Source organism: Dasypus novemcinctus, chromosome X, assembly GCF_030445035.2.
Source record: "Dasypus novemcinctus isolate mDasNov1 chromosome X, mDasNov1.1.hap2, whole genome shotgun sequence".
NCBI lineage: Eukaryota > Metazoa > Chordata > Mammalia > Cingulata > Dasypodidae > Dasypus > Dasypus novemcinctus.
The window spans coordinates 20,882,330-20,907,717 of NC_080704.1; the positions used below are offsets into that span (position 1 = coordinate 20,882,330).

General features: G+C 38.7%; 1 protein-coding gene across 6 annotated transcripts in view; it reads right to left on the reverse strand.

Moving 5' to 3' along the window:
* The window catches only part of SCML2 (Scm polycomb group protein like 2), a 212,883-nt gene that overhangs the window by 96,149 nt on the left and 91,346 nt on the right, over positions 1–25,388 (reverse strand). For all 6 annotated transcript variants that reach the window (XM_012522124.4, XM_058292388.2, XM_071213221.1 and 3 more), the window contains one exon: positions 1,813–2,056. In XM_012522124.4, the coding sequence (XP_012377578.2) occupies positions 1,813–2,056 (244 nt within the window). The remainder of the gene's footprint in view (positions 1–1,812; positions 2,057–25,388) is intronic.

Below are 25,388 nucleotides of genomic sequence, written 5' to 3' on the forward strand. Positions count from 1 at the left end.
GGGAAGGACTGCTAAAGGGTATGGAGTTTTCTTTTTGGAGTAATGAAATTATTCTAAATTTTTTGTGGTGATGAATGCACAACATTGTGATTATACTAAGTCATTGATGGGAAGCGGACATGGCGCAACTGATAAAGCATCCAACTACCATATGGAGGGTCCAGGGTTCAATCCCCAGGGCCTCCTGACCCGTGTGGTAAGCTGGCCCATGTGCAGTGCTGCTGCCATGCACAAGGAGTGCAGTGCAATGCAGGGACATCCCAGCGTAGGGGTCCCCCACGCACAAGGAGTGTGCCCTGCAAGGAGAGCTGCCCTGCGTGAAAAAAGCAGAGACCACCCAGAAGTGGTGCTGCACACACGGAGAGCAAGATGACACAACAAAAAAGAGACACAGTTTCCCAGTGCCGCAGGATAATGCAATGATTACACATTTTGGATAGATCGTATGGTATATGAATTATATCTCAATAAAACTGCTTAATAAATAATTGTGCAAGAAGAGCCAGAAATAGCAGCTATGTAGAGCAGGGGACGCATAGAGATATCAAGGGTTGAAGAATTTTCTTGTTTTTATTATTATTATTTATTGAAATAATGAAAATGCTCTAATGATGACTGAGGTTATGAATGCACAACTATGTGATTATACCAAATACCACTGATTGTACACTTGGGATGAACTGTATGCTTTACTAATATGTATCAATAAAACTGATTTTGTTAAAATAAAAAATAAATTTTTTTAAAAGCTTAGCCCTCCTACCAATGAACCTGAAAAACAGTCTAAGGCTAAAGCACAGGGTCCTCTCTGGCATTAGCATGCATTCCTAGCCTTAGGAATTCACAGGGAAGACATGTTTACGCCCTAAGAGTCCCAGAAGAACTTCAATATTCTGACTTTTCCCTGAAAGTGTGCATATAAAAAAAAATCTAGACAATTATAGTATTCAACTTAGAAAGCACAGTATTACACACTGATAAATACCACCATGACTAAAATAAGAGCACTGAATTAATTTGTGAATGGAGTTAAAAGGGGGAAATTTTAGGTTGCATATATTTTACTAAAATAAATATTTTAAAAAACAACTCTACAGTAAATCCTATTATAAATAATGGACTATAGTTAATAGTACAACTATTAAAATGTTCTTTCATTAATTGTAACAAATATACCACATTAATGCAAGGTGTTAATAATAAGGTGGTATACTGGAATTCTGTATTTTATGCATGATTTTTCTGTAACCTATAACTTTTCTAATTAAAAAAAAATGAAAAAAGGTACCACCATGACTAAAATAACGTACAATGGCTTCTACAGAGTCAAATATTTTTACTGACACATGAGTTTTACTTAAGACTATCAAAGTATTGATTTACCTTGAAAGCAGGTCCCAAATCATACAAAAATATGTGATGCTGAACTTTTAAAAATATATATTTGAGATACAAATAATGAATACCATGTATAATTTCTAACTGAATACCAACTATAAAGGCAGCTAAGTTCAACAAAATGCTTATAGCCACAAGACAGTAATGGTTCAATTTGACTTTTAGCTTGCTGATAATCTCTCCCCAGTGTGGTCTGGCATCTCAGAACATGATACTAGGGTAGCTCTCAAAAATTCTAATCACTGCCTTCCTTTTCCTCCAGTTTTCTAGACCGGGCAGTGCTCTCACTGTTCAACCTGCTGCTCCAGTTGGGCATGAAGTCCTAATATTGCCACTGCTAACCACAATGTCATCAACAGCAGTTAACTCTAACTTCAATAAAAGAATAGAACATGTACTTATTTATGGTCTTACCATTATTTCCTGGTGGCTGCAATACATCTCCTGTCAGGTGACACCACCCAACGGGGAAAATATCTCGAGAATCATACTTGCACCAGTAATCAAAAGCTCCACTCCAGCCATCAAATGTGATATGAACTTCATCTCCTTTAACATTTCCAATAGTTGCAGGGCAGATCAGATAAGGGTTCTTTCTGTCTATTGCTTCAAGTTTCATTCCCACTTTAAAATTATTTAAGGCTGGTTTTGGTGGTTCCTATTAAAACATTAAAAAAAGTTTTCACTGTTTAGATGTATTAAGATCCAGTTCCTAAATTGCATTCTCTAACATTTAGTGACCAAAACCAATGCTCCATGTTCAATGATCAGTTAACAAAGAAAAACAGTTCCCAAGGATGTCTCTAAACTCTGCTCTCCAATACATCACTTTTGTTCTGGAGCAGAACCAAGAACCTGAAAGGAAACAAACCCAGCCTGACACTCATTCATTCATTCATTCATTCAAGAAATATATGTTATCTACTATGTGCCAGGAATTCAAGACTCACTGAATAAAAATATCAAGATCCCTGGCTCTAGTGGTATTCACCTTCTAGGAGTGGTGGTTAAAATGTTGGGAGGGAACAATTAACAATAAATTTTAGAAGAGGGTGTCAGGCAAACCTAATCAATACATAAATTATAGGGTGTGTTAAAAAGGTGATATGAAGAAAAGATGTAGAATTTTTCCAAATCAATATGTATTCTATATCTAACCTTTAAACTCATCGCTATATTCCATTTTACTATTAAGGGAACCTGGCATTATATTGGGCTTCACTTTACAGGAAGTTTTGGATCACAGAGTGGTTCAACAATGGCAGGGGAGGAATACTGGTATGGGATGTTATTGACAGGGGACATATGGTTGACAGGGAGTTATACAGAGCATGTGTCCGGGGTGCATGGAAATGTTTGGATATACCCATAGTGGAAACAATCAAAAACAACAGCTGGGGGGATGCTGGGTTCCTGGCCGGGGGGGCTCTGTTGTGGTCCCTAGGGGAGCAGCGGCAGTCCCCCGGGTGCAACGGCAAGGACCAGGAAGGAATGAGGGACCAACAGTGAGCCCCTGATACTAATGACTATGCTTGTGAGCCTATACACCTGAAATAAGAACAAGGCCTAGAGCAGCACTGTGCCTAAGAGCTCCCTCCTGACAGCCTCCATGCTACTCAAATGTGGCCAGTCTTGAAGCCAAACTCAGCATGTAAATGTACTGCCTTCCCCCCAGCGTGGGACATGACACCCGGGGATGAGCCTCCCTGGCACCGAGGGATCACTACCAAGTACCAGCTGATGACATAACTAGAAAATGACCTTGAATAAAAGGTTCAACGCGGACCAGCAGAATATCCCTGTCTACATATAATAACAGGAGTTAAAAACGCTGTTTGACCTAAATTAAAGGGGGAAATGGAAAGGACTAATGAGTTTATAAGGCTGTGAGTCTCTAAAAAAGAATCTGGAGGTTGTCAGAAGGATTGTTCTTATGCACACCTGAGCAGAGTCTCAGAGACAGATAAAGTAGATTCAACCCCAGGTACTGGTTCTTCTGAGGGCTAAAGAGACCCACAGGTTTTATGGTCATGGCAGATGGAGTTCACTGCCATGTCAGTTGGCCCTTCTTTGGAGTTGGTGCTTCTGCGTGATGGAGCTGGACTCAGATGTGATCTCTTTTCAAAAGCCTTTCCTGTTACTTTACTGGAATTGTAGTTGGTGCTGGGGTTTAAGATATATCTAGGGGATCTGAATCTCTGGACTGACAATATGATAGCCAGGCCTTGAGCCTCAACAGACTTCAGCTCCTATACTCTGGTTTATTGGACTTACCTCACTCAGCTAACATGGAGTTGAAGAATGTCAACCACCACATCATGGAGCCAAGAGTGCCTACAACTGAAAGCAGGAGGATTGCATCCAGTATCCATGTGGAATCTAACCCCCCTCTTGACATAGATGTGGAATGGACACAACCAATCCAAGGTCCACAGGAAGGAGGAATACAGTAAGGATTAGAGTGGACTTACTGATATTCTATTCATGAACTATTGTGGTTAGTAATCAAGAAAATGTGGCATTGGTGTGGAAAAAGTGGCCACGGTGGCTGCTGGGTGCGGGGAATGGGAGGAAGAGATGAGCTATGGAGGCGTTTTCGGGACTTGGAGCTGTCTTGGGTGGTGCTGCAGGGACAATTACTGGACATTGTAGATCCTCCCATGGCCCACTGGATGGAACATGGGAGAGTATGGGCTATGATGTGGACTATTGACCATGAGATGCAGCGATGCCCAGAGATGTACTCACCAGGTGGGGGTGAATGGGGACCTCATATTTTTTTAATGTAATATTTTTTAAAAACGAATTTAAAAAATAAAATTAAAAACAAAAAGATGATATGTGCAAAGAGAAGGTACAGTAGCAGATAGTATCTGAAAAGAAATTCAAAGTATAAAATGCAAATACAAGAACATCAAAGTCATAGAGTCTGGGGTCATTTATTATATCTAATTCAGCAACCCACTCACCCAAGCCAGAAGCCTGGAAATAGTTCTAGGCCAATGGTTCTCAACCCTACTGTACATTATAATCACCTGGGCTACTCTGATCAGAGATACTGATTGAAATGGCAGGGTCCCAGCATAAGCATATTTTAATTCCCCAAGTAATTCTAATGTGTATCCAAGTTGAGAACCACTGCCCTTTTTACTTACTGCTCACATTCAATCAAAAACCGCAACCTATCAATTCTATCCTCTAGATCTCCAGAATAACAACATTAATAGTTAACCTTCAGCTTTGTCAATGCTGCCTGACAGATGCAGCCCTGATCTTTAGCCAGAGAGTGCTCTGGAACCACTAAAGAGATACTGGGAATCTGCCCCATCTGTGGCCTACAATGATAGCTGCCAACCTCATGACATCACAGAGGACAACAACGGTGGTGTGGTGGAATGCCCAATAAGTTAAGAACTCTAAAGGAAAATATTTCAATAAAGGATCATCTGACACCCCCCCCCCCAAAAAAAAAGTTAACCTTGAATTGTTTTTATTTGCCAGGCATTGTTGTACATACATTCATTTAATTCTCACAACTCTAACAGGCCTGTACTATTATTATCCCCACTTTACAGATGAGAAAACTAAGACACAGTTGCCTAAGAAGAATCAGAGCTGCAATTTAAACATAGGCAGTCTATCTCAGAGCCAACTCCTTGGAACACCCTACCCCATCACCTGCCTGGTCAACTCAAACTAATTTTCTTCAAAGCACAGCTCTCCTGGGCTCTCTAAAGGTTTCCCTGACCAACCCCCGCCTAATCCTAGACCCATTTAGAGTTGCTTTCACCTTCATTTGTGAAACCACTGTGGAAATCTATTTGCTCCTCCATCAAACTAAGAGATTCTCAAAAGCAAGTACTACATCCTATTCGTATTGTTATTTCCAGCACAGTACCTAAAAGCAAGCACTTATTAAAAAATAAATGAGCCACTGAAAGAAAGCTAGAGAATAATCTAGGAACTGAATAACACAGTGAACCCAGAGGTGGATGAGAATTGTGGCTAATAGTACAAATATAAGAATGTCCTTCTATGAACTAGAACAAATGTACAACAAATGTGTAAGCTGGTAAGAATGTGGAGAAGCATGGGAAAAAAAACAATTACTGTAACCTATGGACTGTAGTTAACAGCAATATCGTAATATTCTTGCATTAATGCGAAAGATATACTGTGTTAATAATAGGGAGTATGGAAAAAATATACTAAAGGTACACTATAAACCATGGTTAGTGGTAATAGTCTGATGATATCTCATAATCTGCAACAAATGTTCCATAACAATGTAGTGTGTTGGTGGAGGGATATTATATGGAATTCCACCCATGTACATGATTGTTAAGTTCACAATTTCTCTAATAAAAATATATTAAAAAATAGTCTATTAATAAAAGTGATTCTCCTATAGAAACTGATTGCCAAATTGCTGAAATTTATGTAGTATATTTTTTCAGTCAGCAAACTATCAAAGCAGCATGCAAAGTCTGAGGAAGAAATGTAGCCCAAGGAATGAGTCTTCCTTAGAGGCCCTTGTAACTGCACAAAAATCTATTTTTTTCTCCCCCTCCCCACCCCTTGCTGTTTTGCTGTCTGCGTCCATTCGCTGTGTGATCTTCTATATCTGTTTCTTTTGTGTTCTCTTCTCGTTTTCTCCTCTAGCCTTCACCAGGATTTGATTCCAGCGACCTCCGATGTGGGAGAGAGGTTCCCTGTTACTTGCACTACCTCAGTTACTGGTTTCTGCTGCGTCTCACCTTGACTCTCCCCTTTTTCTCTCTTTTATTGCATCATCATCTTGCTGCATCATTTGCCATGTGGGCACACCTTTACTAGGAGGCCCCAGGGATCAAACCCAGGTCCTCCCATATGGCAGACGGAAGCCCAATCGCTTGAGCCACATCTGCTTCCCCGAAAATCAATTTTTAATCTCAGGAAATTCAGATTATAATTAGGGACAGTTTATCCATATTACATTATTATTAATATAGCAAACAGTATTCTTATTGCCAATAAATTGAAAAGTACCGAAGTCAACCACAAAGACACTTCTCAAGCATTGTTAGTCAAAAAGTAAACTGAGGGGAATGGATATGGCTCAAGTAGTTCAGTGCCTGCCTTCCACATGGGAGGCCCCAGGTTCAGTTCCCGGAAATGTATTTGGATATATTTAGGAAATGTATTTCCTAAAGAAAACAAAAAACAAACGGACATCAAGCAAAAAACAAGCAGACACTGAACAAAAAACAACGAGCAAAAGGACAAGGAAGCCAGCTCGGGGTGACAGGGTAAGTAAACTCGTAGAAAATTTGGAAAAGCAGAACACTATAAATCACAAGAAAAAAATGCCCCAATATTTTACTGCTAAAATGATTGCAATATTTGTATGCAGTGTTATATGCAAAATATTTCTTTCCAGTCTCATATCTCTTATTTTTCACTAAGCAACAGACTATATGTTTTGTTTTTTAAATTTTTATTCACCCCCATCCCTATGGCTACCTTGTCTGTCTGCTCGTCTTCCTCAGGAAGCACCGGAAACTGAACCCGGGACCTCCCTTGTGGGAGGGAAGTGCCCAACCACATAAGCCACTTCGCTCATGGCTCCTTGTGGCGTGTTGGAGCTAAGAGGCACCAGGAACCAAACATGGGACTGCCCGTTATGTTGTTTTAAAAATACATGAGGGTGACAGACTTGGCCCAGTGGTTAGGGCGTCCGTCTACCACATGGGAGGTCTGCGGTTCAAACCCCGGGCCTCCCTGACCCGTGTGGAGCTGGCCCACGCACAGTGCTGATGCACTCAAGGAGTGCCCTGCCACGCAGGGGTGTCCCCCACATAGGGGAGTCCCATACGCAAGGAGTGTGCCCTGTAAGGAGAGCCGCCCAGCGCGAAAGATAGTGCGGCCTAAGAATGGCGCCGCACATACGGAGAGCTGACACAACAAAATGACGCAATAAAAAGAGACACAGATTCCCGTGCCACTGACAACAACAGAAACAGACAAAGAAGAAGACGCAGCAAATAGACACAGAGAACAGACAACTGGGGCGGGGAGAAAGGGGAGAGAAATAAATAAATAAATCTTTAAAAAAAATAATGAGCATGTGATTGTATAAACGCGATGGAATATTATACAACAATAAGAAGAAATGAAGTCATGAAGCATATCACAATATGGATGAACCTGGAGGACAGTATGTTGAGTGAAGCAAGTCACAAATGGGCATATACTATAAGATTTGCACTATTATGAACTAAATATATTATGTAAACTCATGGTATTAATAATTAGGGTATATGTCACCAGAAAATAGAATGAGAGTAGAGAATGGAAAGCTGAGGGTTAATCTGTACAGAAGTGGTTAAAAGGTTTTTTGTAAATCTTTGTAAATGAATGGAAATGTTGAGAACACATGGTATTTTTGACTCGGAGAGCTATTATATGGGTACAACAGTGGTTGAAAGAGAAAGCCTAAGGACATGTATATTACTAGAAGGAAAGCTAAAAAATATAACATGAGACTGTATAACATAGTGAAACCTCATGTAAAATACAATAAATACAAATATACTAGAGAGAAGGAAACAGAATAGCAACTTTGTACAGAAGGGAACACATAGAATGAGAAATAATGAGTTTTATTTGGTAGGTTGGTGGCTGTTTCTTATTACTGGAATAAGGAAAATGCTCTAAAATGATTCAAGTGATGAATACACAACTATGTGATTATACCAAATACTACTGATTGTACACTTTGGATGGATTTATGTATTATTATGTATCAATAAAATTTATTTTGAAAAACCAATAAGCATTTTTATTGTTTTTTGGATGTATCAGGGTCGGAGATTGAACCTGGAACCTCCTATGTGGGAAGCCAGCGTTCAACAACTGAGTCACATCAGGGGAGTTGGTTTTTTCATTTGTTTGCTTGTTGTTTTGCTTTTTTGATTTTAGGAGGCATCAGGGATCAAACTTGGGATCTCCCATGTGAGAAGCAGGTACTCAACCACTTGAGCCACATCCACTCCCCTGCATCATTTTTAATAGCCCCATTGTATGCCCTCATGTAGCTAAACTAGAACACATTCTTTCTTAATTAAAAAAAAAAAAAAATGAACCAAGGAGGGAAGCAGCTGTGGCTCAACTGATTGGGCTCCCATCTACCATATGGGAGGCCCTGGGTTCGTGTCCCAGGACCTCCTTATGAAGGCAAGCTGTGTGCCTCAGAGAGCTGATGCAGCAAGATGACCAACAAAGAGAGACAAGCAAACACAGAAGAAAGCGCAGCGAATGGACACAGAGTACAGACAGCAAGCAAGCTGCGGGGGGGGGGGGGGGGGAATAAATTTTAAAAATATAAAAAATAAATGAACCGAGGAATCACCTGAAGAACAGAAAATAAGCTCTGACATAATTAATTCTTTCACCAAAACATAATTTAAAAACATCTTGTAGATTGGTTCCCCTTTTAAATGTCCTTAAAATCCATCTCATCATCTTGTGCTTTTCCACTGTTACATTTTACACCTTTACAATTATTGAATTAAGTGTTCAATGCCTGCCTTCCCCAGTAAACTGTGAGTGCCAGGAGGACAGAGATGTGGTATGCCTTGCTCCCTGTCAGTCTTTGTACCAGTGCAGTACGACACATTGAAGGCATCAATAAATGTCTGCTGATGGGGCATAATCAACACCTCTCTGAAGGATTTTCTACTCACTCCTGAGTCCTCTGTGCCCCTGCCAGGCCTGTACAGCCTTCTTTCATGGCACTAAAAAATACTTTATTACAAGTCATTCACTCATCTACTTCCTGCTGCTGAACCTGAAAACTCTTTATTAGTTATAAAAGTCCTTTTAATTACATATTCTTAATTTGAATCTTAAAAACTACCCTGAAGATCAACAAGGAAAAAATTAGCTTGATCAATGATCAAAGTATTGATAAATAACCAGTAAGAAAGAAGCAGAGTTGCATACTGCTACTTCATGAAGGGGATGAAGGTCAATTATCTGTTACTACATATGAGAAGAAAAAGGGGGGTGGGTTTTAACAAAAGATAACTAAGGCAGTTGACAAATTTGTGCTGGACACTCAACAGAATGCAGAAAACATTCAAGGCATACATAGCGATCCCAGGACCTTACACAGTCATAGACTTTCTATAGCAAAGCAAACCAAGTTCAAATGGCAATATACATTTTCTGCTAGCAGAATTAAAAGACAGAAATGAACAGAGAAACAAAACTAATTTCATGATTCAAATGTATAACCTAATCAGTACTATCAGCTGAGGAAAAAAAGACAGAAAATGATCAAAATGCAATATATTTTCTGAAGATTTTCATATTATTTATAATTTAGTCCAAATTTAATGACTATTCTATTGATTTCCTTACATTAATATAGCCATACAAATAAATACAAACTGAGCTCTGGAAGAAAACTGATTTTTATTTAACAATCAAAGGAACTGCTCTTTCTTCCAAACATAGTAAAGGAAAGCGCTTTATCTCAAAACAAGCTACCTCTATCTAGATTTAGATAATTGGCAAAATGGTTCCCTCTGCTGTCCATGAAAGGTAATAATATAAAGATGCTTTTAAATATGTTTATAAAGGTTTGCCTTCTATGAACAATCCCATGATCATCAGTTCTTTAATGACTTCCTGAAAATAATGATAAAATATGAAAAAAACAACAGCTGAAATACGCAAGGAATCATTACCTTTTCTTTAACTGTGTGAAAAAAAAAATACTCCTTTAACCTCCCTCGTTGTTTATCTGCAATATGGTCCTCCTTAAAGGCCATTTCTTTCTATATCCTACCAACCCCGAAACCAGTTTCTGTATTATGTGCATTGTTCCTCTGCCCGGAATATTCTTATCCTTATAGGCTCATGGTTCACCCTTTCCAAAACTTCCTCCTGAGAGTGCTTCACTCAAATGGCATCATCTCTCTGAGGTCCTTCTGGCCATTCTATTTTTTAAAAAAAAAAAAACACCACCTCCCTCTTGGGTTTATTTTCTCCTTAGCATTTACAATTACCAAGTATAGGATATATTTTATTTATTTAGCATGGCTTATTATCCATTTCTCCAACTAGAAGGCAGGATTTTTTTCTTTTAAAGATTTATTTATTTTCCCCCTTCTCCTCCTCTCGCCCTGCTGTTTTTTACTCTGTGTTGTCTTTTCTTCTTATTTTCTCTCCTCTAGATTCACCAGGATTCGATCCTGGAGACCTCTGATGGGGAGAGAGGTTCCATGTCAATTGCACCGCCTGTTCCTGGTTTCTGCTGTGCTTTACCTTGACTGTCCCCATGTCTCTCTTTTGATGCGTCATCATCTTGCTGCATAACTCACTTGTGCAGGGCATGGGCTCACCATGCAGGCACACGCACAGGCACTGGCTTGCCACGTGGGCATGCTTTCTCTTCTTCTTTTTCACCAGGAGGCCCCAGGTATTGAGCCCACGTCCTCCCATATGGTAGGCAGAAGCTCTATCACTTGAGCCACATCTGCTTCCAGGATTTTTTTTTGACTGCTCTATTTACTACTGTATTTCCAGGGTCTAACTCTGACCACAAACTCCTATCCTTAACTTCTCCTTCTTTACTTTTAGTCAACAACTTCTCTGACCTCATTAAGAATCTTCATTTATTCATCTTCAAATATGTACTCAGTGCCTACTATGTGCCAGACAGCAGGAGCAAGTTTGAAATAGTCAAGGAATAGCAAGGAGGTAAGTGTGGCTTAAATGCAGTAAGCTGAACTATCTGAAACAACTATTTTGAAACTCCAGGGGACAAGAGAACACTATACAGCATCCAGGGAAGAATGGGAGGAGGAGCCTGGAAAATTACCATAAAACTAAGTAAACTGCTCTTTCAAAATGGCGGTTACTGATGCAGATCCTCCATTCTCACAGCAGGCCACCATGGGGTCCAGCCCCTGGCTAGCTCACTAGTTACAGAAAAGAACATAAAAATCCTCTTCCCCAAGACCAGCGACAGTCATGGCTGACCAGTGAACACACCTTTTGATTGGTGATTAGGGCCCAGCTCTGAGGGTAGGCTTGTTTCAAGCCACCTAGACAAAGTTGGTGGTGGAGACTTAAAAGATGCTAGACTTCCAGAGGAGTGTAGGGGACAGTTAGTTGAAGGGCTGCTGGGCAGGTAAAGAAAGTTCGGCTTTGGGGAGCCAGGGAAGAAGCTCCTGACACCCTTGCTGACCCCCTCCCCAGGGCACTTTGAAGCCAGTCTGCACTGTCTTCCTGGGTCCTGGCCCTGTTTCAGCTGGGAAAAACTGGCTTGGGAAACTCCTCTCTGGCATGCTCCCCCTCGCAGAATTTCCCTCTAGGTAAAAGCAGCTTGGGACAACAAAAGGAGTGTAAGAAACTACAGAGGCAGATAGTTTGGGACAAAGGCTTGTCTGCTCTAAACACCCAGAAGAGGTAATTCTGTCTCCTGGGAAATAGAGGGGGCATTCAAACTCTGGTAAAGAGGAGAACTCTAAAATAACTAGCAAGCACAAATTCAGGACAAGACAAAGACCCAGAAAAGGAAGGGAGGGCCATGCACACTGCATTTGCCTTGGGCAGACCTTCCTGATAGGAGAGTTAAAACTCAAGAAAATCTCTGTCTTATCACCAGTTGGTTACAAAATCAAGAAACAGTCATCTCAAGGAATAAATCCCAGAGTTAACATTTTAAAATATTAAAATGTGTAATTTGATTGGTACTGAACATCTGAGGAGGAAATCAGGGGGAAATTCCATTTACAATAGCCACAAAAAGACTCAAGTACTTAGGAATTAATTTAAACCAAAGAAGTACAAGACCAATATGCAGAAAACTACAAAATAATGTTAAAAGAAATCAATGAAGACCTAAACAAATGGAAAGACATTCCATGCTCATGGACTAGAAGACTAAATATCATGAAGATGTCAATCCTACCCAAACTGATTTATAGACTCAACGCAATACTGATCAAAAGTCCAACAGCCTACTTTATAGAGTTAGAAAAGGCAATTACCAAATTTGGAAGGGAAAGTGCACCCGAATAGCCAAAAGCATTCTGAGAAAGAAGAGCAACATGGGAGGAATTTCACTGCCTGACCTTGAAACATATTACATAGCCACAGCAGTCAAAACAGCATGGTGGAAAGCAGCTGTGGCTCAATCAGATGAGCTCCCATCTACCATATGGGCGGCCCTCAGTTCGCGTCCTGGGGCCTCCTTGTAAAGGCAGGCTCATGGAGCGCCGCCTGGCCTGCAGACATCTGGCCCGCAAGTGCCGCGGAGAGCTGACTCAGCAAAAGTGATGCAATAAAAAAGAAGGCAGACAAGCCAGAACACAGAAGAGCCGGCATCAAATGAACACAGAGAGCAGACAGCAAGCAAGCCGCAAGGGAGGAGGGGAAACAATAAATAAATACAGACACAGAAGAACGTACAGTGAAATAGACACAGAGAGCAGACAGCACACAAAAAGTCACAAGGGGAAACGGACTTTGGCCCAGTGGTTAGGGCGTCCGTCTACCATATGGGAGGCCCGCGGTTCAAACCCCGGGCCTCCTTGACCCGTGTGGAGCTGGCCATGCGCAGTGCTGATGCGCGCAAGGAGTGCCGTGCCACGCAAGGGTGTCCCCCGCGTGGGGGAGCCCCACGCGCAAGGAGTGCGCCTGTGAGGAAAGCCGCCCAGCGTGAAAAGAAAGAGCAGCCTGCCCAGGAATGGTGCCGCCCACACTTCCCGTGCCGCTGACGACAACAGAAGCGGACAAAGAAACAAGACACAACAAATAGACACCAAGAACAGACAACCAGGGGAGGGGGGGAAATTAAATAAATAAATAAATCTTTAAAAAAAAAAAAAAGTCACAAGGCAGGGGATAAAAAAAAACAAAAAAACATGGTACTGGCATAAAGATAGACACATCAGTCAGTGGAATAGAATTGAGAACCCAAAAATAAACCCTCATTTATACAGTCAACTGGTTTTTAACAAACCTACAAAGTCCATGTTGACAGGTCAAAACAGTCTCTTCAACAAATGGTGTTGGGAGAACTGGACATCCATAACCAAAAGAATGAAAGAGGACCCCTATCTCACTCCCTATACAACAATTAACTCAAAATTGATCAAAGACCTAAATATAAAAGCCAGGACCATAAAACTACTAGAAGAAAATGTAGGAAAACATCTTCAAGACATTGTAGTAGGCAGTGGTTTCTTGGACCTTACACCCAAAGCATATGCAACGAAAGAATAGATAGATAAATGGGACCTCCTCAAAATTAAACACTTTCGCACCTCACAGAACTTTGTCAATGGGAGAATATATTTGGAAATCACATGTCCAGTAAGGGCTCAATATCCAGGATATATAAAGAGATGTTACAACTCAACAATAAAAAGACAAATGACCCAACTAAAAAATGGGCAAAAGACTTGAATAGATATTTGTCCAAAGAAGAAATACAAATGGAAAAAAAACACACACACACACATGAAAAAATGCTCAACATCACTAATGATTAGGGAAATGCAAATCAAAACTACTATCCAGAATGGCCACTATTACAAAGACAGAGAACTACAAGTGTTGGAGAGGATATGAAGAGATAGGAACACTTATTCACTACTGGTGGGAATGCAAAATGGTACAGCTACTGTGGAGGACTTTTTGGCAGTTGCTAAGGAAGTTGAATATAGATTTGCCATGTGACCCTGCAATACCACTACTGGGTATATACCCAAAAGAACTGAGAGCAGTGACATGAATAGACATCTGCACACCTATGTTCATAGTGGCATTATTCACAATTGCCAAAAGTTGGAAACAATCCAGGTGTCCACCAACCAATGAATAAACAAACTGGTGAAATCACATGGTGGAATATTATGCAGCTGTAAGAAGATATGAAGTCGTAAAGCATATGACAACATGGATGAACCTGGAGGACGCTATGTTGAGCAAAGCAAGCTAGACACAAAAGGACAAATACTATATGATTGTGCTATTATGAACCAAATACATTGTGTAACACATTATATCATTCAACAAAAAAAATTTTATATGTATCCAGTACATTTAATTGATAAATGTTTTTATTCAACTGTATTTTTTTCTTAAGTTGCTTATATTTTCAATTAAATGTACAAAATAAAGTTTAAAAAATTCATCTTAATGTTGACATACCAAACAAAGACTTTGAAAAAATGATCTTAAAAGTACTCAAGGAAATGAAGGAAAAAACAGAGAAAGAACTAAAGGATATTAGGAAAATAATGAATGAGCAATATGAAAATATTAGTAAGGAGATAGAGATTTTTAAAAGGAAGCAAACTGAACTACTGCCATTGAAGACCATAATAACTGAAATGAAAAATGCCAAGTAGGGGGAGGAGATGTGGCTCAAGGGGTTGGGCATCTGCTTCCCACATGGGAGGTCCCAGGTTTGGTCCCCTGTGCCTCCTAAAAAAGCATAAACAACAAGCAAAACAAACAAAAAAACCAACTCAGAGGAGCCGATGTGGCTCAGTGGTTGAGCGCCAGCTTCCCACATGCGAGGTCCTGGGTTCAATCCCTGGTCCCCGGTACCTCAAAAAAAAAATGCCCAGTAGGGTTTCAACAGCAGATTGGAGCTGAAGAAAAAATCCATGACCTCAAAGACAAGACAATTGAAATGAATCAGGCTGAGAAGCATAAAGAAAAAAACTTAAAAAGTGAAAACAGCCTAAGACACCTCTGGGACACTATCAAGCATACCAATATATGCATTATGGGAGTCCCCAAAGGGGAGGAAGTGGGGGAGAGGAGAGGAGAGGAGAGGAGGGGGGAAGCAAGGGGCAAAAGGGATTATTCAAAGAAGTAATGACAGAAAATTTCCCAAACTTCACAAAAGACATGAATATATACATCCAAGAAGCCCAGAGAACACCAAACAGGATAAATATGAAGAAAAACACACGGTGGCATATATTAATCACACTATCAAAGGACAAGGAGAGAGTTCTGAAAGCTGCAAGAGAAAAGCAACATGTACAAGGAAGTCCCAATTAGAATGACTGCCAATTTCTCATCAGAAACCATGGAGGTAAGAAGGCAGTGTGATTAAATACTTAAAAGTTCTGAAAGAAAACTGCCAACCAAGAATTTTATATCTGAAATGAGGGAGAGATTAAGACATTCCTAGATAAATAAAAGCTGAGGGATTTCATCACCACTAGACCTGCCCTACAAGCAATGTTTAATGGAGTTTTTCAGACTGCAAGGAAAGGACACTAGACAAGGGTTCAAAGCGACATAAAGAAATAAAGACTTCCAGGAAAGGTACCCATGTAGGGAAATGATAAATGCCAGCATAATTGTATTGTATTGTTCGGTATGTAAGTGTATGTGTATGCTATGGATGTCAAGTTGTTATCAAACCAAATATGACTGTTATATATTTAGGATGTTAAATTTTAATCCCATGGTAACCACAAGGAAAATATATGAAAAATATATCAATAGAAAAGAAAAGGCATTCAATATAGTACAACCCAAAAAATCAAATAAACAAACAAATAGTTATTAATGGAAGAACTGAGAAACAAAAAAGGTTAAGATTTACAAAGGGGGAAACAGACTTTGGCCCAGTGGTTAGGGCGTCCGTCTACCATATGGGAGGTCCGCGGTTCAAACCCCAGGCCTCCTTGACCCGTGTGGAGCTGGCCATGCGCAGCGCTGATGCGCGCAAGGAGTGCCGTGCCACGCAAGGGTGTCCCCCGCGTGGGGGAGCCCCACGCGCAAGGAGTGCGCCCGTGAGGAAAGCCGCCCAGCGTGAAAAAGAAAGAGCAGCCTGCCCAGGAATGGCGCCGCCCACACTTCCCTGACGACAACAGAAGCGGACAAAGAAACAAGACGCAGCAAATAGACACCAAGAACAGACAACCAGGGGAGGGGGGGGGAATTAAATAAATAAATAAATCTTTAAAAAAATATATATATATATATAAAAAAGATTTACAAAGGTTAAAAGTGAAATGGTAAAAGAAAATCTTGCATTATCAGTGGTGACTTTAATGTAAATGGATTAAACTCTCCAGTCAAAAGGCAGAGATTAGCATAATAGATAAAAAAGCATGAGTCTCAAGAGCCTCATCTTAAATTCAAAGACACAAGTAGTTAGAAAGGGAAAAGCTGGAGAAAAAAATACTGTGCATGTGGAGGACTCTTTGGCAGTTCCTAAAGAAAGTAAACATAGACTTGCCACATGGCTCAGTAATACCATTACTATGTATATACCCAGAAGAACTGAGAGCAGAGCAGTAACATGAACAGACATCTGCACATGGATGTTCATAGTGGCATTATTCACAATTGCCAAACGATGGAAAAACCCAGGTGTCCATCAACCAATGAAGAGATAAACAAATTGTGATATATACATTCAATGGAATATTATGCAGCTGGAAGAAGAAATGAAGTCATAAAGCATACAACAATATGGATAAACCTGGAGGACATTATGTTGAATGAAGCAAGCCAGACACAAAAGGTCAAATACTGTATGACTGCACTACTATGAACCAAATATATTGTGTAAACTCATGGAGTTAATAACTAGAATATAGGTCAATGGAAAATAGAATGAGATTAGAGAATGGAAAGCTGAGAGTTAACCTGTGCAGAATTTGTAAAAATGTTGTTTGTTAATCTTTTGAAATGAAAAGAAAAGGTGAAAGCACACCATAATGTTTGTAACTAGCAGTACTATTACATGGGTATAACAGTGATAAAAAGGGAAAAGTCTAAGGTCATGTATATTACTGGAAGGAAAGCTAAAAAATGTGTCATGGGACTGTACAGCATAGAAAAACCTCATGTGAAATATGAATATGAGTAATACTGCATATATAAACCATTTTTCTTTGAAACTGAACATATATGTTAATAAGAGGTTAATATCAGGCCAAAAAAAACCCATTATGCTAAGTGAAAGAAATCAACCATAAAATACTACATATGGTATGATTCCATTTATATAAAATGTAAATATAGATCGATTTATAGAGATGTAATTAAATTAGTGGTTATGCAGGGTTGGGGAAAGATAGAGGAACTGAGAGGTGACTGCTAAGGGGTGTGGAGTCTTTCCTTTTGGAGTAAGGAAATTGTTCTATAATTATTTGTGGTGATGAATGCACAACCTGTGATTATACTAAAAGTCACTGACCATATACTTTGGATAAACTGCACGGTATGTGAATTTATCTCAATGAAACTGCTTTTAAAACAAAGAGCCTACAACAGTGTTAGCACACAAAGAACCAACAAATATTCAGCAAAATGGTAAAAAAAAAAAAAAAAAAAAAAACAAAACCTACCATGCAAATAGCAGCCAAAAGAGAGATGGGGTAGTTGTACTAATAGATAAAATAGGCTTCAAGTAAAAAAAAAAATTAGTTATGAGGGACAAAGAAGGTCATTATAATCTGATAAAGGGATCAATTCAACAAGAAGATGTAACAATTATAAACATGTACATACCTAAAAGCAGAGTCCCAAAATACGTAACACAAATACTGACAAACTTGAAGAGATAAACTGATGGTTCTACATTAATAGTAAGAGACTTTAACACGCCACATTTAATAATGGATATAAAACATCTAGTCAAAAAATCAATAAGGAAAAACAAGACTTGAATGAAACTCTAACTAAACCTAACAGACATATATAAAACATTTTTCCTAACAACAATCTTTTCAAGAGCACAGGGATCATTCACCAGGATAGACCATATGTTGTGTCACAAGACAAGATGCAATAAATAAAAAAATATTGAAATCAAACAATGTATCCTCTCTGACCAAAACAGAATGAAGCCAGTAACAATGGGAGAAATGGAAAATTCACAAATGTGGAAATTAAACAGCGTACACTTAAACAGCCAATGGAATAAAAAGAAATCATAAGGGAAATTAGGAAAATCTGTTCAGGCAAAAGAAAATGAAAATACAACATACCAAAACTTACGGGGTGCAGTGAAGACAGTGCTGAGAGGGAATTTTATAGCTGTAAATCCTTACATTAAAAACGTTAGAAATACTTCAAATCAGAGACCTAACCTCAAAACTGGAAGAACTAGAAAAAGACGAGCAAACTAAACCCAAAGCAAACAGAAGGAAGGAAATAAAGAGCAGAGATAAATGAAATAGAAAACAAAAAAACAACTGAATCAACAAAACCAAGTTGGTTCTTTGAATATATCAATAACACTGGCAAAAACATTTAGCTAGATAAACAAAGAAAAAAAAGAGAAGACACAAATAACAAAACTGAAATGATAAGAAAGGCATTACTACTGACCCTGCTGAAATAAAAAGGACTATAAGAGGATATTATGAATAGTAGTATCACAGACTTGAATCTCTGGACTGACCATGTGCCAGCTGGGCCCTCAGTCTCAGCAGAGTTGCAACTCCTATTCTCCAGTTTGTTGAACTTTACCTAGGTCAGCTAACAGGGAGGTGAAGATGGTCAACCACCACACAAGGGAACCGAGAGTGCCTACAACTCCCAAGCAGGAGAATCACATCCATCAGCCATGTGGGATCTAAGCTTCCTCTCGATTTAGAGTGGACATCACAATCCCAGGGTTCACAGGATGGAGGAATAAAATATGGATTAGAGTGGACTTACTGGTATTCTACTACAGAACTATTGTGATTCTAGCAATGGAAGAAATTGTATCACTGATATGGAGACAGTGGCCACAGTAGCTGCTGAGGGCAGGGAGAGGGAAGAAGAGATGTGATGTGGAGGCATTTTTGGACTTGGAGTTGTCCTAAATTATACTGCGGGGTCAGATACTGGACAATATACACCCTGCCATAACCCACCGAATGGACTGGGGGAAAGTATAAACTATAATGTAAACTATAATCCATGCAGTGCAGCAGTGGTCCAAAATGTATTCACCAAAAGCAATTAATGTGCCACAATGATGAAAGAGGTTGTTGATGTGGAAGGAGTAGGGGATGTGGGGTGTGGGTATATGGGAACCTCTGATATGTTTTAATGTAACATTTTTTGTGATCTATGTATCTTTTTTTTAAAAAAGGCAATTAAAAAATAAAAATTTTAAAAAGGACTACAAGAGGATACTATGAATAACTAACTATATGCCAATATATTAGATAACTTAGATGAAATGGACAAATTCTTAGAAACACACAAACTACCTATACTGACTCAAGAAGAAATTGATTTCAACAAATCAATTATTAGTAAAGAGATACAACGAGTCATCAAAAAGCTTCCAACAAAGAAAATCCCAGGACCAGATGGCTTCACAGGGAAATTTTTACCAACATTCCAAGACGACTTAATTCTAATTCTTTTCAAATTCTTCAAAAATTTGAAGATCACCATCATACCAAAGCTGGATAAAGGCATCACAAGAAAACAAAATTACAGACCAATATCTCTTACGAATATAGATGCAAAAATCCTCAACAAAATACTAGCAAACTGAATATAACAGCACACTGAAAGAATTATACAACATGATCACGTGGGATTTATCCCTGGTATGCAAAATGATGGTTCAACATAAGAAAATCAATTAATGTAATATACCATACTAACACAATGATAGAAAATAACCATATGATCATCTCAACTTATGTCCCCAAAAAAGGCATTTTACAAAATCCAGCACCCCTTCTTGATAAAAAACATTTAGAATACTATAAACACAATGAAACTTCCTCAACATGATAAAGGGCATATATAAAAAACCCACAGCTAACATCATACTTAATGGTGAAAGACTGAAAGCTTTCCCTCTAAGATCAGAAAAAGACAAGACACCCACTGTCACCACTATTATTCAACACTGTATAGGGAGTTCTTGACAGAGCAATTAAGCAGAAAGAAAGAAAGAAAGAAAAGGCATCCAAATTGGAAAGGAAGAAGCAAAACTTTCCCTATTTGCATGTGACATGATCCTATACACAGAAAATCCTGAAAAATCCATGACAAAGTTCCTAGAGCTAATATATGAATGCAGCAAAGTGGTGGGGCACAAGATCAACACCCCAAAATCAGTATTGTTTCTATACACAAGCAATGAACAAACAAAAGGAAATAAAATCACAACAAAAATTTCATTTACAATAGCAACTAAGAACAAATACCTAGGAATAAATCTAGCAAGGATGGAAAGGATTTTCATATGCAGAAAACCACAAAACATTGTTAAAGAAATCAAAGACCTAAATAAATGAAAGGACATTCCATGTTCGTGCATCAGAAGAGTATATATTGCTAAGATGGCAATCCTACCCAAAGCGATGTATAGATTCAATGCAATCCAAATAAAAATTCCGACAACCTTTGCAGAAATGGAAAAGCAATTGGAATTGTCCTGCATGACACTGCAATGACTGATACAAGCCATTATACATTTTGTCAAAACCTATAAAATTGTGTGGGGCAAAGTATAAACTATAATGTAAACTACAGTCCATGGTTAGTAGTAATGCTTCAATATGTGTTCATCAATTGTAACAAATGTACCACACTAATGAAAGATGTTGTTAATGTGGGAAAGTGTGTAGGGGGATGGGGGGGAATATGGGACTCCCAATATTTTTTATGTAACATTAATGTAATCTAAAGCTTCTTTAAAATTAAAAAGAAAAAGAAATGGAAAAGCAAATAATCAATTTTATCTGGAAGGGTAAGGGACCCTGAAGAGTGAAAGCCATCTTGAAAAAGAAGAATAACATTGGGAAACTCACACTTCCCGATCTTCAAACTTATTATAAAGCCACGGCAATCAAAACAGAATGGTACCGGCACAAGGACAGACATATTGTCCAATGGAATTACACTGAAAGGTCAGAAATCAACCTTCACAATTTTAGCCAATTGATTTTTGGTTTTTTTGTTTTGTTTTTATTATCTTCTTTTTGCCAACTGATTTTTGACAAGGGGGCAAAGATCACTCAACTGGGAAAGAATAGTCTCTTCAACAAATGGTGCTGGGAAAACTGGATCTCCATTTGCAAAAAAAAAAAAAAGGACCCCTCCCTCACACGTTATAGAAAAACCAACTCAAAATGGATAAAAGACATAAGAGCCAGAATTCCCAAACTACTAGAAGAAAACATAGGGAAGTGTCTTCAGAACCTTGTGTTAGGCAATAGTTTCTTAGATTTTACAACCAAAGCACAAACAACAAAAGAAAAAAATAAATAGGACCTCACTGAAATAAAAATTTTTTGCACTTCAAAGGACTTTATCATGAAAGTAAAATGACAACCTACACAATGGGGAAAAGTATTTGGAAATTTCCTTTTAAAGATTAAATATCCAGAATATCTAAAGAAATCCTTCAACTCATCATCAAAAAGACAAACAACCCAATTACAAATTACAGCCACTGTGGAGAACATTTGGGTGGTTCCTCAGAAAGTTAAGTCTAGGATTACCATTAGACCTGGTAATCCCACTGCGAGGTATATACCCAAAAGAACAGAAGCCAGGAACTCAATAGCAGCATTAATCACAATTGCTAAAAGATGGATGCAACCTAAGAATCCATCAACCATTGAATAGATAAGCAAAATGTGGTATACATACAATGGAATATTAGTCAGCTGTAAAAAGAAATGACGTTCTGATATATGTGACAACATGGATGAACCATGAAGACACCATCTTGAGTAAAATAAGCCAGACATAAAAGGACAAATATTTTATGATCTCATTGATATTAAATAATTAGAATAAGCAAATTCAGAGTCAGAATCTAAATATACGTTCCCAGGGGATGGGGTTGGGATAGAGAAAGGGAAATTAAGGCCTAAAATATACAGGGTTCCTCTTTGTAATGATGGAAATGTTTTAGCAGTGAATGGTGGTAATGGTAGCACATATTGTATGTAATTAACAGCACTGAAATATCTGAATGTGGTTAAAAGAGAAAATGGTAGGCCACATATATGGTAACACAATAAAATTGAAAAAATCCATGGAACTACTATACCAATAGGGAACCCTAAGTTAAACCATGGACTATAGTTAATAATATGATTACGAAAACATGCTTTTATCAACTGTAACAAATGTTCCATACCAATGCAATGTGTTAATAATAGGGAAGTATATGGGATTCCTGTATTTTATACATGATTGTTCTGCAAACACACAACTACTCTAATGAAGAAAAAAAGAAAAAGATAAATGATGCCTGAATTTTTAAAAAAAGATGGCTCTTGGCCAACTTTCTATTTTGGCTGAAATGAGCACCCACAATTTATGAAGAAGAGAATAAATCAAGTAGCAAAAGAGGCAAAGGATGTAATCAAGCAATTCACAGGGGAGAAAAGCCATTAAACACATTTAGAAAGTTCAATTTCACAGGTTATCCAAGATACCATACCCCTATCTCAAAAAAGACATACAAGATTTTAAAATTGATAAATATTCAATGCTAGTGAAAATGTGAGGTTATGAACATGTCTATACACTAATGGGGTTGTATAGCTGGGAACAACTTTTTGAGGAAGGAATTTAACTTTTTGAGGAAGGAATCCCTTTGACCCAGCAATTCTACTCTACGAATGTAGTCAACAGAAAACTTCACAATTATACACTAAGCTCCATATAAGAATGTTCACTGTAGAACTGATGTGTATAAGAATGTGGTGACAACCTAAACACGCATCCTTAGGGAGAGGTTAAATCAAATTCTGGTAATCCATACAATATAAAAGCACAATACAATCTGAAATATATATAAAATGAAATGAGGGAAGCAGACTTGGCCCAGTGGATAGGGCGCCTGCCAACCATATGGGAGGTCCACAGTTCAAACCCCGGCCTCCTTGACCCGTGCGTGTGGAGCTGGCCCATGCGCAGTTCTGACGCGCACAAGGAGTGTCCTGCCACGCAGGGGAGCCCCCCCACGCAAGGAGTGCGCCCCATAAGGAGAGCCACCCAGCGTGAAAGAAAGTGCGGCCTGCCCAAGAATGGCGCCGCACACAGAGAGAGCTGACACAAGATGACGCAACAAAAAGAAACACAGATTCCTGTGTCGCTGACAACAGAAGCGGACAAAAAGAAAGAACACGCAGCAAATGGACACAGAGACTAGACAACTGGGGCGGGGGGATTTAAATAAATCTTTAAAAAAAATGAAATGAAAATGAAAATGAAAAAGAAAAGGGAAGAGACGAGACGAGACGAGACAAGATGAGACGAGACGAGACGAGAAGAAAAGGTTTCCAAAATACATTTCAGGGGAGAAAGTAAATCACAGAACAATATATATAATACATTCCCATTTATGGTTAAAAAAACAAAAGTCCATATATGTTCGTAATGCACAGAAAAAAGGTCTGGAAGAATACAGACAAAATTTAAATGTGGAAAGAAGAATGGCATGAAGGAGTGAATGTGTATGACATGTGGCACGTGACTAGGTGACAAAACAATATGAAAAGTAAAATAGATCCAATGGCTTTTCTAAAGCCACAGCCCAAGCCAATAAGTGTTTAATAATGACTACTGCTAAACAGCTTATTTCACACGGGTTTTACACATTGGCTAAAGGACTTGTACTTGCCTATGATCCTCTGCAGTACGGCAAGTCCATTTTCAGCATTCATGCTATTCAAAACTGCACTTACTTAAGAGAATTTATTTCCTTTTCAATGCAGGAGTCATATTAATTGATGTTTCACATTCTTAGGTCTTTCATTTTCTCCAGTTTTTTTTTTTTAAGTACAAGCAATTTTTACCATTCCCAATATGAATAGTTGTGATCAAATTTTAGTAATTAAAAAACAATCAGAAAGAAGATTTCACAGGTGAATTCTACCAAACATTTTGAGAAGAATACCAATCCTGTTTAAACTCTTCCAAAAAATTGAAAAGAAGGGAAAATTACCCAACACATTTTTTTTTGAGGTACCAGGAGCCGGTGATTGCAGTACCTCATATGAGGGAAACCAACACTCAACTACTGTGCCACACTGATTCCCGTGAGTTGGTTTTTGTTTGCTTTGCTTGTTGTTTGTTGTTGTTTTTTAGGTGACACTAGGAACCAAACCTGGGACTTCCCATGTGGGAAGCAGGCACTCAACCACTTGAGCCACATCCACTCCCCCAACACATTTTATGAAGCCATTACAACCTTCTACCAAAGCTAGATAAAGATACAACAAAGGAGAGCAGATGTGGCTCAGCCGTTGGGCCTCATCTCCCACGTGGGAGGTCCCAGGTTCAGTTTCCAGTGCCACCAGAGAAAGTGAGCAAACAATGAACAGAAAGATGAGAGAACCATCTGGGGGAGAGAGGGATAAATTTAAAAATTAATTTTTAAAAAAATCTTAAAAAAAAAAAAAAAGATACAACAAGGAAATTACAGACCAATCTCTCTAATGAACATAAAAGCAAAAATTCTCAACAAACAACTTGCAAATCGAATTAAACAGCATATAAAAACAATTAGACATCACGATCAAGTAGGTTTTATTCCTGGTATATGAGGGTGGTTCAACATAAGAAAATCAATTAATGTAATAAACCACATTAAAAAAGTCAAAGGGGAAAAAGACACATGATTATCTCAATTGATGCAGAAAAGGCCTTTGACAAAACCCAGCATCCTTTCTTGATAAAAATGCTTCAAAAGATAGGTATAGAAGGAAAGTTCCTCAACTTAATATAGGGCATATATGAAAATCCCACAGCCGACATTGTATTCAATGGGGAGAGACTGAAACCTTTCCCTCTAAAATCAGCAACAAGACAAGGATGCCCACCATCACCACTATTATTCAACATTGTGCTAGACATTCTAGCTGGAGCAATTACACAAGAAAAAAATCAATAAATTAAAGGCATCCAAATAGAAAAAGAAGCAAAACTCACTGTCTGTGGATATGATCCTGCATTTAGAAAATCCCCAAATATCT